The sequence below is a fragment of the Ambystoma mexicanum genome, chromosome 4q (assembly GCF_040938575.1).
Source record: "Ambystoma mexicanum isolate Mex_15411 chromosome 4q, UKY_AmexF1_1, whole genome shotgun sequence".
Taxonomy (NCBI): domain Eukaryota; kingdom Metazoa; phylum Chordata; class Amphibia; order Caudata; family Ambystomatidae; genus Ambystoma; species Ambystoma mexicanum.
Window position 1 is genome coordinate 1,041,522,790 of NC_090928.1, and position 17,219 is coordinate 1,041,540,008.

Below are 17,219 nucleotides of genomic sequence, written 5' to 3' on the forward strand. Positions count from 1 at the left end.
CACAGGAAGTCATACTGCGGGGATGGATGGGAGGGTCGATAAGGAATACGTCGGAGGAACATCCCATCGAAAGAACGTTACAAGGTAAGAGTAACTAGTTCTTCGAAGGGATTGTGTCCTCCGACGTATTCCTTATCTTAGATAGACTCCCATAGCAGTGGTATTGTGACTGGAGGCGGGAGTAATAAAAGTTATGTTACCCTTCCAGAATGGACAGAGTGTAACACAGCCTTGCCGAATCTAGTTTCTTGACTAGAGGAGGAATCCAGGCTATAGAATTTGGTAAATGTATGTGCGGACGACCATGTGGCAGCCGCACATATATCTCGAATTGGCACCCCTCTTTGAAGGGCTGAGGATGTTGCGATACCCCTGGTAGAATGAGCCCTTAGATTTTGAGGAGGCTCCTTTCCTGCCAATTTGTAGCACTCCAGAATGGCTAAAATAATCCATCTGGAGATGGTTTGTTTTGTTATTGGAAGGCCCAACTTATGTCCTGCATAACCTACAAAGAGTTGGTCTGCTTGTCTGATCTTAGCCAATCTGCTGATATAGAAGCTCAAGGCTCGCTTAGGGTCCAGCCTGTGCAGTCTCTCTTCCTCCTTCCCCGGATGAGGAGGAGGGTAGAAAGAAGGTAATATAATCTTCTGAGTGATGTGAAACTCCGAGACTACCTTCGGGAGGAAGTTAGGCTTCACCTGAAGAACAACTTTGTCCTTGTAAAAGATTGTATGTGGAGGTTTACACGATAAGGCTTGCAACTCGCTAACCCTTCTAGCAGATGTCAATGCTATTAGCAAAACAGTTTTGAGGGTGAGAAGCTTCAATGAACAAGAGTGTAGTGGTTCAAAAGGGGCACCCTTTAGGAAGTTTAAAATTAGGTTTAAATCCCATAAGGGAACTTGAAAAGGTTTCGGGGGATAAACATTAGTTAATCCTTTTAGGTATTGTATTACCAATGGAATTTTGAAGTATGAAGGCTCCTCTGCAGTGCGCTTAAAGATTGATAGCGCTGCGAGATAGCCCTTAATTGTGCCAACCTGTAGGCCTGAATTAGCCAGGTAAAGTAAGAATGACAACACCATAGGTGTACCACAAGAAAAGGGTTCAATATTCTTTTCTCTGCACCAGCTGCAAAATTTGTTCCAACGGCAGCGGTATAGAGTTTTAGTTGCCGGCCTTCTGGCCGAAAGCAACACCTCCATAACATCATCCGGAAGGTCCCAATCCTTGTACCTCAACCTTTCAGACACCAAGCGTGAAGGTTGAGGGTCTTGATGGCTGGATGGAGAACCTGACCTTCCTTCTGCGAGAGAAGATCCTCTCTGTATGGCAGTCGAATTGGAGGGCAGATGGACATGTCTAGAAGGTCCGGGTACCACGTTCTCCTGGCCCAATCCGGGGCAATTAGGATCATGGTCTTCCGAAACCTTCTCAACCTCCTGATCATTTGAGGAATGACAGGGACCGGAGGGAACGCGTACAGAAGTGGGAACTCCCAGTCCACTACGAACGCATCTCCTAGAGCTCCTCTCGGGGGAAATTCCCTTGAGCAAAATCTGTCGCACTTCCTGTTGATACTGGTGGCGAACAGATCCACTTGAGGGGTTCCCCAAAGGGCGAAGATCTCTTGAAGGACTTCCTGAGCTATCTCCCACTCGTGAGAGACTGTGCTCTGCCTGCTCAGAGCGTCCGCTGTCAAGTTCTTCTCTCCGGCTAGGTGAATTGCCGATAGAGAGATTCCTTCCTGAATTGCCCAAAACCAGAGCTGCATCGCCTCTCTGCACAGTGGTAGTGAGCCTACGCCTCCTCTTTTGTTGAGGTAGTGCATGGCCACTGTATTGTCCGTCATTATTAGGACGTTTCTTCCCCGTACAGACGGCAGAAAAGCCTTCAGCGCTAGTCTGATGGCTCTCAGCTCCAACAGGTTGATATGTAGTCTGGACTCCGATGGAGACCAACGACCGCTGATGGTCAAGTCGTTGGCGTGAGCTCCCCACCCCGTGAGTGAGGCATCCGTGACTACTGTTATCTCCGGCCATGGTTGCCAAAACATTTCTCCTTTCAGGATGTTCTCCCGACAGGCCCACCACTGAAGGTCTCGGGCTACTTTGACCGGGATCCGAAGGAGATCTGTCATCCTTCCTGAGAACTGTGACCACTGAGTTCTCAGTGCCCACTGGAGGGATCTCATTCTCAGGCGAGCCTCCGGCACGAGGAATATGCAGGATGCCATGAGGCCTAGCAACCTCAGAAAGTCGTAGGCTGGGAGATATTGGGCATTCTGAAATCTGATGACCATCTGCAGAATATCTCGAGCCCTCACCTCTGGTGGCAAGGCTTTTCCCAGGGAAGTGTCCAGGACTGCTCCAATGAATTGGAGTCTCTGTGATGGTATCATCTGTGACTTCTTTAAATTGAGGGAGAAGCCCAGCTTGTGAAGGAAGTGGCAAACATAATCTAGTTGTCTCTGAGCCTGTTCCGAAGATACAGCTCTGATCAACCAATCGTCTAGGTAAGGGTAGACATGAATCCCTTCCCTCCTTAGACTTGCAGCCACAACCGACATTAGCTTGGTAAAGACCCTCGGGGCGGAGGTTAGCCCAAATGGCAGAACTCGAAATTGATAATGAGAGCTGCCAATTGCGAACCTCAGGTATCTCCTGTGCCTGGGATGGATCGGCACATGGAAATAAGCGTCCTGGAGGTCTAGAGATACCAACCAGTCCTGAAGCTGGAGGGCCTGAAGGATCTGAGAGAGAGTCACCATCTTGAACTTGTCCTTTCGGAGGAATTTGTTCAATTCCCGTAAGTCTAAGATGGGTCTCAGTCCTCCGTCCTTCTTCGGTATTATGAAGTAGGGGGAGTACCAACCCTTGTTCCTTTCCGCTACAGGTACCAGTTCTATGGCACCTTTCTCTAGCAGGTCTAAAACCTCCTGCAAGAGGAGCGGATCTGGAAGCTTCAAAGGGTTGTTCCCCGGTGGATGACTCTGAGGGATATGTAGGAAGGGCAGGCAGTAACCTTGGGCTACTGTCTCCAGAGCCCAAGCATCTGACGTAATAGCCTGCCATTCCGTCAGATGGTGAGTTAACCTGCCCCCTACTGGTGTTCTGTGAGGGGAAACCTCAGAGTGGTTTTGAAGCGGCTGATGCAGTTGCCGAAGGTAAAGTGGCTCCTGCTCCTGCGGGTGCGGCTTTCTTTCCCCTACCCCGTCCACCACGGGTAAATCTTCCTTGGCCTCTTTGAGCCGGTCGTCCCCTGCCCCTTCCATATGAGGAATAGTAACGAAAGGACCGTCCTCTCCACGATGATCCCGAAGGACGAAAGGTATTCTGACGGATAGCAGCTCCCAATGACTTGGCTGCTGCCTTGGACGTTTGCAGTTTCTCCAAACTGTCATCCGCCTTCTTTCCAAAGAGGGTAGAACCGTCAAAGGGCATATTCAAAAGCCTGGTCTGCACGTCAGAGGCAAAACCAGACTTCCTCAACCACGCATGCCTGCGGATTGTGGTACTTGCCGCCATGGCCCTGCTGATACTGTCAGCAGAATCTAGGCCAGTTTGTAGGGTCTCGCACATCGCATCTTTACCATCCCTGATGATGTTTAAAAATGCGTCCCTTTCCTCTCCTTCTTGGAGGCAGTCAGCCGCTGATGAAGCGCACTCCCAAAGGGTGTGGCTGAACCTAGCGAGCGTACAGGTCGCGTTAATAGACTTTAACGCCATGCTACAGGCAGAAAAAACCTTCTTAGCCATGGCATCATATTTTTTGTCATCCCTATCCTGCGGAGCAGTGGGGTATGCAGATGTGCTGCCTGATGAGGTTGCAGCCTGTACAACCAAGCTCTCAGGAGTAGGGTGTTTTGACAAATATTCAGGGTCAGAACTAGCCACCCTGTATTTTGTTGACAGTTTTTTATTTACTGCCGGGATAATTTCTGGCGTTTCCCAGTTTGTCAAAATCCTTCTCTGTAGAGCAGAGTGAAATGGAACCACAGGATCCTCCTGTGGGCCCTTGTCCAGTATGTCAGTGAGGTCATCCTGCTGAAAGGCAGGAGAAGGTGCAGACCAACCCATAAATTCTATGATTCTAGACATCAGAGCTCTATATGGAGTCTCCGCATGTTCTCCTGGGTCTGGTTTGATAAATTCTGCTTCAGGAGAAGTGTCCAAGCCACTAGCTTCCTGAAGTGCATCCTGAAGATTTTTTAATCTTCCTTCCTCAGAGGCGAAAGTCTCTGGCTCTGGTGATGTGGTCCTCTGTAAATCAATATCTTGGTCTGAATCCTCCCTTTCCTCAAAAATCGAGGTTAAAGGGGGATACATTGGTTTTTGGAATGGTATAAACCCCATTTCCAATGCAGAAGGAGCCATCATCACAGGCCTTGAAAACGTCGATGTCGTCGACACCGACGTGAAAGTACTCGAAGGCGCCGTGAAAAGCGTCGAGAAATGTGTACTAGGCCTCGAAGAACTCGAAAGGATCGGAGTCTTGCTCGAGAACGACGTCGACGTTCTCGGCGTCGAGTCGGAGGTCTTTTGTCTAACCGTTGGCTGTGGAGTAGCCGTGGTTCTTTCCTTCACCGGCGTCGATATCGGCGTCGACGTCGGCGTCGACTCGATCGACTGATGCGCCGATGAATCCTTCGACAACGGCGTCGATGGCGCCGACCTCTGTTTCGAAGGAGTTTTCGACGATGGCGTCGATGATGCTTTATCTCCCGATGGCTCGAGGCGCTTTCGGGTTGACTTTTCCGCCGGGTACTGCGACTCGCGGCGTTTAGATTTTTTGGGTTTTTTACCCGGGGTATCACCCTCAGCTGTCTTCGAGGGGGACGAGGCCGCTTTCTCGAAGACGCTTAGCATCTTTTTCCTGAATTCCTCCCACTCAGCTTGCGAGCTGCGTTTTGTGGGGCAATGAACTCTCTCAGGAGAACTCGACGAAGATGACGAAGGGGATCTCCTACGTCTCTTCTTCGAGTGTCTCGATGTCGACGAGTGGTGGGAGCCACTTCGTGATCTAGATCGAGAGTGTTTTTTATGGTGAGGAGACGAACGTCTCGACTCTACCGAAGAAGCTTTCGAGGAAGTTAAAGTTGACCTACCTCTCTCGAGCTTCCCCCTACGCTCCTTCAAGGCTTTCGCCGTCATGGAAAGGCATTCCTCACACTCCGAACTCTGGTGCGTGATTCCCAGACACCACAAACAGACCCTGTGAGGGTCCGTCAACGACATTTTCTTCCCGCAGTCTCGGCACTTTTTGAAACCGGACCGAGGGGTCGTCGGGTCGGAGGAGGATGCCATCGATATCGAGGTAAATAGTAGTTATTATATACGTTATCTTGACGAGAACTGAGCAACGGTGTTCCGAGGCACAACGAAGCGCGGAAAAACGGAACTGAGCAACGGACGCTGCGCGCGGCCTTTATAGGCAGGATGACGTCGACGTCGGCACGGAGGCCGTCGAGGGTCATCGACTCGGCGATCATCGACGCGCAGCGCCCTCTGGCGAAAAAATTTTCCGAGGCCAGCAAAGCTGAAGGATTTCTATCTAAGATAAGGAATACGTCGGAGGACACAATCCCTTCGAAATAATGCTACTCGCAGGAGATGAAAGCTGCTTCTAATTAGCGTTTACTTACCTGCTTTTCATCTGAATCCTCTACCTTCGTGTATCGACCCTCAGAATTCCATTCGACTTTGCTACCCGTCTCTCCCTTGGATTTGGCGAATCGGAACCTGTGACTTATTCCTTCCTCTGCAGCATTCCCTGGATCCCTCGGTTGCAGTTCCCGAGGATCCATCTTCCGCTGCAAATCTTCCGTTGCAAATCTTGCGCTGCAAGTTTTCCGCTGCAAGTCTTCCCCTGTTGTTCTTCAGCCGCAAGTTCTACTGGTGTGCTCGCACTCGCAACTTACAGCACGTTACTTTGACACCACTCGTGCTGGATGAAGTTGCATCAAGCAGGGAGTTCCTGCCTGAAATACAAGACCATAATCAGGTGAGCTTAGTCCAGTCCCTGTGACATTCTGTTCCTGTCTGAGGGGGGATTAAAACCGTGTTGTGTCCTTCCCACTTCCTGGAACTTTCTCATTGACTCAAAAGGACCTTGACCTTCCTAAGAGACTTCTACTTTGTGGAACTGTGTGTTTGTTTTCTCCACTGGATCCTAGTGCACTTGGACGCTACCCGGGTTAGTGCACCACCCTGGCTCTAGTTGCATGCCGCTGCCGTCCGGGGTAATTTCCTGTACTAACCACCCTATTTGTTGTTTTCTCCTGTCGTTTTTTTCTTACCCTGAGACCATCCTACTCCCCCTAGGGTAAGCTTCTACGGACCGCTCGATTATTGTTTTGTATCTATTAAGGGATATTTCGGTAATTTCTATCTCTGTTCAACTTTCCTTAGTTGGTGGCTGTCTTGAGAACATCTTTATACTCCATCCTTGGGCTTTAAGGTAGATATCTCTAGAACAGGATAATTTAATTACCCTTGTGTCCGGGTTGATTAACGTGTTCCTTTTTTCCCTTACAGCCCTGTTATAGCGGCGTGGTATCTCCGCTCTTTTGAGTAATCCATCACTCTGTCTGTTACATCCACAGCAAAGTGGTATATTACCTAAAAGAGCTCCTCAAGTTGAGGAGACCCGGTTCTGAGTATATCCTTGTTTGGAGACACACAGCTTGGGTTGAACTATATTCCGGTGCAGCTCCCTCTTATCTGCGGATTCGAGGTCGAGCAACGCCCGGGCCTGTTCAGCTATCGGTGAGTTACAGCCTCCATGGACGAAGGATCTGAAGAGAAGGAGGAGAGTCAGAGTTGAAGGTCCGAAAGGAAAGCAGAAATGGCAGCGGGGTTACATTTTTCCTTGGAAATGGGAGTGGTAGGTGGGGAGGACAGGTTAGAGGGAGGAAAGATAACGATGGTGGGTACAATGGAGAAGTCCGAAAGAGATTGCATGACTGACAGCAGTGTTAGTTGCTGAGAGAGAGTTGGAGATGGACAGGAGGTCAAGAGAGTTACCTGCAGAGTGAGTGACTAGGTTATGAATAGAGAGGATAGCCTATTCATTGAGAAAGAATGGAAGTCAGATTTTTGCAGTGTTATGAGAAGAAAGTTTAAAGTCACCTTAGAGGAGGAGATGATGTGATGGGAGAGAGAAACAAGGAGCTGCCAGAGTTCATCGAAGAATGGTCAGTGGGGCACCCCTGACCATCAAATGGAAAAAGTCCAATTCATAGAGGCTTGCCACTGAGAGCCCAGAGGCAGCAGAAACTCTTTTTTGGGCTCCTCTGCCTTGGCCTTGGCAGTGAGGACGGCACTACGGCTACTTGCTGGACCGGACCTTGGACCTAGTGGGCAAAAGCACAATCTTTTGGAGCCAATGTAGAAGAATGCTGAACTGCAAAGCCTAAGGATTTGGCTGTAGCCTTGTAGGTCTGGAACATCTGTAGGATTCATCAGCTTTTGACCCAAACAGGTTGTTACCATCAAAAGGGCATATCCAGAGGTTTTTACTGGACTTCAGGAGTGAATCCCAATGTCCTCATCCAAGAGTGTCTCTGAAAGACTGTACCAGTGCCCATAGCACGTTGCATACAATCGGCTATGTCAAGGTCTGATTACATGATCTAGCGTACGGCCTCTGTCCCATCACCCACCACAGTCTTGAGGCCCTCCTTCATCTCCTTGGTCTGCAAGTTCTCTGCCACTGTGGAGATCACAGACCAAACATGTACTTGGCCAGGGCACAGGTAACATCAATCGCCCTCAATGCAGGAGTGCATATCTTGTGGCCCATGCCATCCAGCTTCTTGCTATCTCAGTCAGGGGATAGAGAAAGAAAGGGCAGAGTTGTTAAGCCCACTGTCGTGGCCTGCACCGCCAAACTTCTTGGTGATGGAAGAGTTGAAAGAAAGCCTGGATTCAAGGGAGTGGAACTATGCTTTTTGGCAAGGTCACAGTATACTGCATGGACCAAGGTCAGCCTTTCCCATGCGGCTGGCTAACACAGGGGAAACAATTTCTGGGTTGAATGACAGAAGGGTCTCCTGTTGAGGACCCTCGTCCAAAATGACAGACAGCTTAAATTGGACCCTAGGCTTAGTGGGGGCGGGCACTTCTAGTCTCACCACCACTTTGGTGATCACATTCTGAAAGGAGGTGTGAGGCCTGCCTGTTACCGGCACTGAAAGGTTATCTGCCACAGGAAAAGTGTCCTAGCGACTGCCTCCCCGAGTCTCTCCAGAATAAGATGATTCAAAATAAATGCGGATGGCACCTCTTTTCTCCCTGTATATTTCAGACATCTTTGAGAGGAACTTACCCCGTGAAGGGGAAACATATTTCAAGGCAACACCTGTGGCAGTCAGTGCTGTGGTGAGATAAGCAAGGCAGAGATGCCCAGCCATGGGTTGGAGCAGTGTCCACTACTGGAGCTGGAACTGTGTCCCACTACCAACTTCACTAAGCTCGGTGGTTCCTGAGGAAGCCATTGTCATTTCCCGACTTCGCCAGAGTTGAGGTTTGAGGGGTGGAGAGAATGGTAACTCCACTGTAGGTGGAGAGTCCTCCGAGATATCCCTGGAGCAGGTGTAATGGCTACGGTTCCTGGAGGAAGAAGAACTGTGCCTGTGTACAGAGTGTGGCCTCTTCCTATGCTACTGCTGCTGCTGCTTCCTTTTGTACTTCCAAACCAGAAAACTTTCGGCCACTGGTTCCTACCTCGTGCTCTTCTGCACCTTCGAACCCAGGGACCTAGAATCCTCTTACCACCCTTGGTGAAGAGCTTAGCAGCACACACTGTGAAGGCCTTCAAGTGCACTGATTGACTGGAGCCACAATTCTTCATGTTGTGGTACTCTCCAAGGAAGTAGATACACACTCAGAGCGGGGCTTGAAGCCTTCTGTGGATTAGACATGAAGCAGTCGAAATTAGTAGAAGATAGAAGGTGCTCCAGAGGCACACTGGCGCATGGAAAAAAGGAACTTGGGTCATGGGGCACAGTGTCTCCATATGTACTGGCCCCAACATCATGTCCAGTGTTGGGATTCGCAAAGTCCCAGGGTGAAGCTGACACTCGGCGACACTGCGCTGCCCTGCTGGGTGAAAAAGTTTCTGAAGTCAGCTGCCGCTGCAGTGAGAATATCTAAGATGAGGAATCTGTGGGAAGAAGGAATCTATTGGAAACACAAGATGCTGTTAAGTGGTGTCAGCATGTACCCGTGGGACAATAAGACTAGAACTTTATTTTTCTTCAATTACAAGGTTTATGCAGCATTTCTACAAATAAGGGTTTAAGTGCGTCAGGGCAGTTTAACCAACAAAAGTTGTGAACGTAAATAGGAGGTCTTCACTGAGGGCTAGGATTTCTCTTCTTCCCCACTAAACCCAAGCCAGTCATTCTGCCCCATTCTCTTCCTGAAATGGGCTTAAGGGGACTCATGGGGTGATGGGTCCAACAAAATATTGAGAATGACAAGCTTTTCAAAATCTCTAGATTGTCAATAACAACATAGGGAATGTCTTTCAAAGGTCTCCTCATGGCTCCTTGTGGAGTCACCCACAAGCTTTAGAAAAGAAGACCATTCTCTAAATCTCCGGTCACTGGGTCTTGTGAATGTGGATGGGGATGTCGAGGTAATGCTCTCGTCCTTGATCCTCATGGTGAGTCTTCGTCAATGTAACAATTTTCTGAGAAGTTTGAGCAGCATCACTATTTGGTCCCAGACATCTTGCCAGAGAAGAGGTCTGTCCTTAGGGTCAAATGGTTAGGTGACCGATCTAGGGCCGGAGGTAGGCTGGATGAGATGTACTGGAGATTGCCCACTAGGGCCCTGATGTGTGCTGTGCTCAAGCGTCTGGAACCTAGGGGCCCCACCAGCACACTCTGACTGTTCTCTGCATTGCTCTGATGTCTGTTGGTACAGAAGTGGCTTCTCTGTTTGTCCTCCTTTCTTCGACTTAGGTCTTAGAAACTTCTGCCAGGTCTCCCTGAGGACCGCCTCATGCTCATTCTTCCTCCCAACCCACCAACACATCCAGTAGGAGTGGGGATAGTGTTTCCCTCTCTGTGATCCGGTCTACTCTTTGTTGGTCTTTCCAAGACTTCTCCATCTCTCCAGCCTCCCTTCTTCCTACATCTTCTGGTGATTCTAAGGTTATTCTTTCCACCTCCACTCTTCTCTTTACACCCTGCTCCTCTCCGACCTCCTTCCTTTCTTTTTCTTCACCTTTCTCCTCTTCTGCTCTACTCTTCACCCCACCTCCTCTGCTCCTTTCTTCAGTACCTCCTCCTTTTCCCCACATAGCATAGTCATGTTTTAATGCTAATGGCAGAACTTTGTCAGCGTGTTATTCACGAGACCTTTTTAGGGTTGCAAGAGAATTATCTGTACCACCCCCATCAGGAATCTGTCTCAGATTCAATATGCCGCTATTAGCGATTTTTTCCTAGAAAAGAAAAAATAAAATAATAAAAAATCTGGAAAAATTAAATCTATTGCCATCGATTTTCAGAACTGCCTTAAGGCCTCACTTAGTGGGTGTTTGTCCACCTGCACTAACTCTGTGAAACCCTTGCAATTTGAACCAGTTACTGATGACATGGTTGTGTCTGCCTTTAATAAACTGCAGTCAGCCTCCCCCATGGATCCTATTCCTCTTCACATCCTCAAGGGACTGCCTCAGACTATCATACCGTTGTTCACGGCTTCTCTTCAGCATTCTCTCTCGTCTGGCACTCTTCCCTGCTCGCTGAAACATGCGTTGGTTACTCTACTTTTAAAGAAGCCTCAGCTAGACCCATCTTTACCAGCCAACAATCGCCTCATATCACTCCTGCCATATCTTATGAAGCTTGTGGAGGCGTTTATTACACCTCAGGTCTCATGCTTCTTGGAAGGGAATAAACTTTTGTATTCCTTTCAGTCTGGCTTTGGACCCCGGATGGGCACTGAATCAGTCATGGTCTCACTGTTAGATGACTTTGCACTGCTTCTGGACTGGTCGGGGTGCTGATCCTCCTAGGCCTCTCTGCGGCCTTTGATACTGTTGACCATGGGATTCTCTTGCAACGATTGGAGGAGTCAGGCATCTCTGGAACTCCTCTTGCCTGGCTCACCTCCTTTCTATCAGATTGTGTGCAATCAGTGTCCTTATGGACCTGTCGTTCTGCTTCAACTACTCCCTCTTGCGGTGTCCCTCAAGGGCCTTCTCTTTCCCCTCTTCTCTTTAATCTGCATCTCTGCACCCTGGCAGACCTTATTGCTCACCATGGGGTGCATTTCTATACCTATGCGGATGACACGCAATTGGTGTTCCGCCTTGATTCGCCAGTGGTAGAGCCGTCAGGCAAACTGAAAACCTGTCGCTCAGCAATAGGGGATTGGATGGCAGAAAACTGGCTAAAACTGAATGGGGAGAAAACAGAGGTCCTGTTGATTGGTTCCCCTAGCCCTAATTCTAAATGAAGGTCAGAGTTTTGGCCAGACTCCTTAGGGCCATGTGCCCTACTCAGAGTAGCTCAGTAAAAAGCCTAGGGGTGAAGCTTTTGCCATCTGGCTCGAGAGACGCCCACGTTACTGCAGTATGCAATGCGAGCTTTGCTAAATTGAGAACCATCAGGAAGATTCTTCCCTTTCTCCCTCCCGAGTGTATAACTCAGGTAGTCACGTCCTCTAATGTGGGGTCGCTTGACTACTGCAATGGGATATATTTGGGACAACCTGCGTATCAGATCCAGCGGCTGCAAGTCCTGAAAAAAATCACCCAAAAGCACAGGCCACGCTACGCAAGCTTCAATGGCTCCCAGTGAACTCTTGTATCAAATTTAAGGCATTGTGTATGACTCATTACGCACTGTATAATGTAGGCGTAAAAAGTATTTACAGGAAAATGTATCTCGGTACTAGCCTAGTTGGTCCCTCCGTTCTGTCTCTCAGAATTTGTTGAAAATACCCTGTTACCAGAGAGCACGTCTTGGCGGTCGCTTCTTTTCATTTCTGGCCCCATCTCGATGTAACGCTTTGCCTGCAACATTTCGTGAAACGACCTTCCACATATTTTGTTTGCATGGTTTTCTCTCCTTGTGGCAGTTCTTGCTCCCTGCCTTTCATTAGCGCCTTGATGCCTTCGGGCCATAGTTTGCGCTTTATAAATACCAATACATACACATACATACCTCCCTCTCTCTGTCCCCCTCTCCTCTGCTCCTTTCTTCACCACCTCCTCCTCGGCTCCTCTCTTCATCACCTGCACCTCTGTTCCTTCCTCACCTTCTCAGCCTCAAATCTTATTCTTTGCAAAACTCTGTTGGTTTCTCCTTTCAGCAGCACCACTGTTCTTCATATACCCACCTCCTCCTAAGATCTCACTCTCGCAACCTCCTGCTGCGCTTATCTTGTCTCAAAGTCCTCTCTATCGCCAGCCTCTCTTTTCTCCAGCCCCCTCCAAACTTCCACTGTCTCCTTCTCTAAACACCCACAGCCATGCACTCTGTGGACTTCCTTTTATATGTCCCTGTCCCATACCAATGAGCTGCATGTGTGGGATTTATTTTGCTATTGCAGGATTGACGTGCCTTTATTGATTCTCTGCTTTAGGTGCCTTTATTTGCTTAGCGTGACTTTCCAGTGTCAGACCACCAGCTTAGCTTTATTGCAAGTCTCGCACATGCGTGCATGAGTGGGAGCTCCACACCAGGCAAGTGGATTGCACCCCCTGTTCTTACGTGGGTAAGCAAGGCTACCATTCCCTTTACAGTACAATTGCAAGTAGTTGGATGCAAAAGATTTCTCAACTGCAGGGTCTGTGTGTTAAAGGGTTTGCAAGGAAGGCTGAATCCTGTTGATACCACCAAAAGGATCCAGGGGTTCAAGAAAAAACACTTCCAGCTGTTTACGAACAGCGCTAGCCGACCCCCATCATGAGTGCTGTGGTCCTCGACCTGAACCTCATTGCTTTTTGTTGTCAGAGGCAGGTGCAGAGGAGGGGGAGCAGAAACTCCCACCTTGTTTTGCGTTGTTGCTTACTCCTGTGTGAACTCGATTCCAGCTCTTCTTTTCTCATCGTTCTTGGACTCTCCTCTGCCTTCGACATGGTCAATCATGCCCCCCTGATAAATCGACTCTGTGACACCCTTGGCATCACAGACTTGGCTCTGGACTGGTTGACCTCCTTCCTCTCCGACCAACCTTCCCAGATTCAACTGGGCCCTTTTCTCTCCTCCATCTCACTCTCCACCTTTGGTGTCCCCCGGGGCTTTATCCTCTCTTCTTGGCTCTTTAATATCTACTTGGCCCCTTTAGCCCATCTGATATCGACCTTCTCTCCTAACTTCCAGTGTTACGCAGATGACACACACGCAGCTCTCCTTCAAACTACCCTCCTCTTGCTTCCTTGCTCAAACATGAATACCTCTCTGCTATTCAGGCATGGTGCACTACCAATGATCTCTGCCTTAATGCCAGTAAGACGAGATCCTTCTCATTGGGACCCCAGCTCCCACTTTCCTCCCACACTCTGGCCAGCCTCTATGGGCCCGCTCCTTTCACACTCCTGTGAAGCTAAAAACCTTGGTGTCATCTTTGACTCCTCCCTTTTGTTCTCCCCTCACATCTCAGACCTTGCCAAGAAGGCCCACCTTGTGCTGCACCTCATCCGATGCTGGGAAGAAAAGGTCACACGAGGCGCACCTGATAAAACCTCCCACGACCGACATGCGCCGGGGAAGGCGAGGCACTAAAGGGTGGTGAATAAGATTGAAAAAGAACACACGGGAAGCATTCGACGCACACAAAATTATGCCTGCACAAGCTGCCAGGTCTGTTCCTATCCAAACAGAAAAAGGGACTGAGGTGAGGCTTACACCCAAGGCCACGCTACCAAACACTATAGATGTAAAGGGGAAACTTACTTTTTTGCTGCTGAATGGTTCCAGTACCATCCCCATGTCGGAGGACGCCCCACAAGGATGGATGAAAGGGGACAGTACATATGAGTACTCTCCACACCACCCATGGGCCATGCATCACAGATCGGGTGGTGGGATTCGGCCCTCGAGGGTCACCCTCAAACACTTCAATGATCAGGAAGGGGGCCTTGTCTACAGGGGGCATGCTTTTCCAGTAGTGGGGGAGATCTTTGGAACTTGCTCCTCCTTAGTTGAGCAACTTGCTTTTAGGATGGAAAAAAAAGATTTGAACTGCTCGCAGTCAAAACGTTTCTTGTTCAATACTAAATGCATGTCTTTTGCTTAGATGTCATATACTCTACTTAGTGCCAAGATGCTCCTGCAGAGGTGAATGCTACACTTTATAAGATTGTATACTTTATAAGCTTTTATGACAAAAGATAACATACCACCTTAGTGATCATAAAACCAATTCCTATCTTTAACATTAAATTATCTAAACTTACAATTAGAGATAGCACAGCCTTAGACCAGTATTGTGCTCAACCAATCCGAAAGCATGTCAGGCTCTTCCACTGTTTCTTATAAGAGAATGAATCCTAGCTGAGGCAGCAGTAAGATGCTACTGATGGACGAGCTGTCAAACCTGGCACCCTAAAATTACCGTTTATCTTTGAATTTGCATTTGACCCTAATAAGTAGTTTCAAGATTTAAGGCTGGTCCTACAGCCCTGAATTACTTCACTCTAGCCTGAACCAACACCCTATTTATCTTTTACGTAATATAAAGTACATTTCAATAAAACCTGTTTTGGGGAATTCCTTTATTCAAAGTAAAACTGTCACACCAAAAACTTACCTGTTTCTGAAAGCATCCCTGATATAACTTCATCTGGACCTACAAAAAGAGGGTTCCTTTCTTCAGACCCGAATCAGAACACTTTGGAGCAGCAGTCAGTCCTAGAGCCTTTTATCTTTTACCAAGCCCCGGCCCTCTTACACTACTTAGCACTTAATTCTTAATTCTACACTGGATCCTCAGAAAGGCTGCCCCTGGCCTACTACAAACGATGTGTTGCCTAACATTTCAACACTTGTCCCTCTAGTTCCACCTGTCCCCACCCTTTTTTGCTCCTCGCACACTGAGGCACTCATCTGTGAATAGCGTTGCATAAAAGACCAACAATAAATAAGTTAACCTCGTCATTCTTGTCTACTCTGCGTTTAACTGCAAAATGAGCCTTCATTGTCAATCACAGCTACCAAGAGCCAGGGAAAGAAATGACAAAGGTGCCACACAACAACGATCATAGCTAGAATAATCTTCAGCTTTTCGGGCTGAAGTGCCCATTCAGTATCAAGCCTTATGTGAATATGGTTTTCCCCACTCTGTAATGGTAGAGCAGGCTTAGAAATAATGGATTTCAATGCTGCCCGGAGCATTATCAGAGGTTAGAATTAATAGAAGTGTTTGCATCCATCACTCTTCAGTTACACTTTAATCAGCACATGGCAGTAGACATCTATGCCTTTGCGCATGTATATAATTCAAAGGAACATTTGGGCATAGGAATGACGTGAACCCCTTTCTAGTGGTTCACAAAAACAAATGTAAAAGCAGCCTTGCAGATAATATGTTTTTAAGAGGCGTTTAACATGTACTATGCTGTGTAGGAAAACTAAATAGAGTAGCCTAACCAGACAGTATTTGCCAAACGTCAAGGCCTACCCTGGATTTGGGGGTTGTATAACAATAGGGAAGCAGTGCATTTACATAAGTATTGAAATACATTAAAATGTATGCAAGCACATAGACCATAACTAAACAGGATGCAGAAGAGCAAACATATATGGGAGTTCAGCTAAGGCAGCTGGAGTTCCCCACATCATTACATTAATATTTGAACCAGGGGTGTACATATATACGAAGAGTGAAAGATGCTGGGGTCTGTGTTAAAGCATGCATAAACAAAATGAAAGTATTTACCATCCCTCCAACCACTACCCAATCCAAATATTAAACATTGCTAAGTGAAAGCACCTGCATGTCATATTGCTCTTTTCTTAAAGGTTCATGAGTAAACATGCTTTTATAACACCAAAGTTTATAACCCATTTGATTAGATGATAGTACAGCGTTTGTGATACTGTACTAAAGACATTCCTCAATCCGAGTTTTGCAGTAATTCAGTGGAAATTCTGCTGAATTACTGCCAACGTCTGTTACCGTTAGCGCCACTTGGTCCTGTGGTTTTACCACAGGATTACAAGTGGTGGTAGGGCAGTGTTAGCACCCATTTTTGGAGTTCACCGAACTACATGGGTTTTTTGGCAGTAATTCCGCAGCAGTTATTCCACTGATTTTTGGCTTTAAAAGTGGAAGATTTACATCCAGCATGATGTTGTAGATAAATCCTCCACTTCAATGCCAAACTCGGAATTTGGCAGAGCAGCAAAAACATCTGTAATTCCGTTACTGCCAAGAAAAAGTGGTGGTAACAGAATTATGGCAAATCTTTTACTGTTCTGCCAAACTCGAAGTGAGGCCCATATTTCCTTTATCTGGCCCACCCATAAATGTACAGTAGTGCAATACATAGTATATAATAAAAAACTTGTCAAAATACAAATAGATGTTAAGCTTCTCCATAACATGTCTGCCTAAAAAGATCAGGTTTGTTTCATCACATATTTGATCACTTCTGGTCCCCTAGGAAACACTGATTATTTACCTCCATTAAAGCCTGAAGAAGATCGCAGCATGAACCAAGAAATGATGTCATCGCCAAGTCGCTCAACCCAACATCCTAGTAAAGAAGGGAAGGAATAAATGTTTCATATTAGAAAGGTTTGAAGGAAATGGATTACACAAATAACTTGACAGATAAATAGCTCTCTTGTCATTATCTGCCTCCTCTGACAAGATCCAATAAAAAGCCATACATACAAATTGAGAGCAAGTATGCCAAAAATGTCCCCAATTGTTTTAAAAGCCCCTTTCTGTATGATTGAAGTCTTTAAGTGACTGCTGCATCCCCAGATGTAGATGTTATTCTTTACCAGTGTTGCTCCTCACGCTGTAAATAAACACCAACAATGCTTGGTTTACTGATAGTTTCCAGTAGAAGAGAATCTCACCTATGCCACCAAATAGGAGCTTTAGGCAGATCCCTGCTTAAACTCCCATGTAGTGTGCAACAACTGGTCAGATCACTGTTGTGCCAAGAACGCAAAACTGTGCACCCCATAAGGTACACGCTGTGGAAATGATCATACTGTTAAACAGTCTGAAGGCAACTTGGAT

General features: G+C 47.5%; 1 protein-coding gene across 1 annotated transcript in view; it reads right to left on the reverse strand.

Moving 5' to 3' along the window:
• Positions 1–17,219, reverse strand: part of RAB3GAP2 (RAB3 GTPase activating non-catalytic protein subunit 2) — a 2,371,691-nt gene that overhangs the window by 357,366 nt on the left and 1,997,106 nt on the right. Inside the window, exon 30 of the mRNA XM_069608591.1 lies at positions 16,648–16,722. Within this exon, the coding sequence (XP_069464692.1) occupies positions 16,648–16,722 (75 nt within the window). The remainder of the gene's footprint in view (positions 1–16,647; positions 16,723–17,219) is intronic.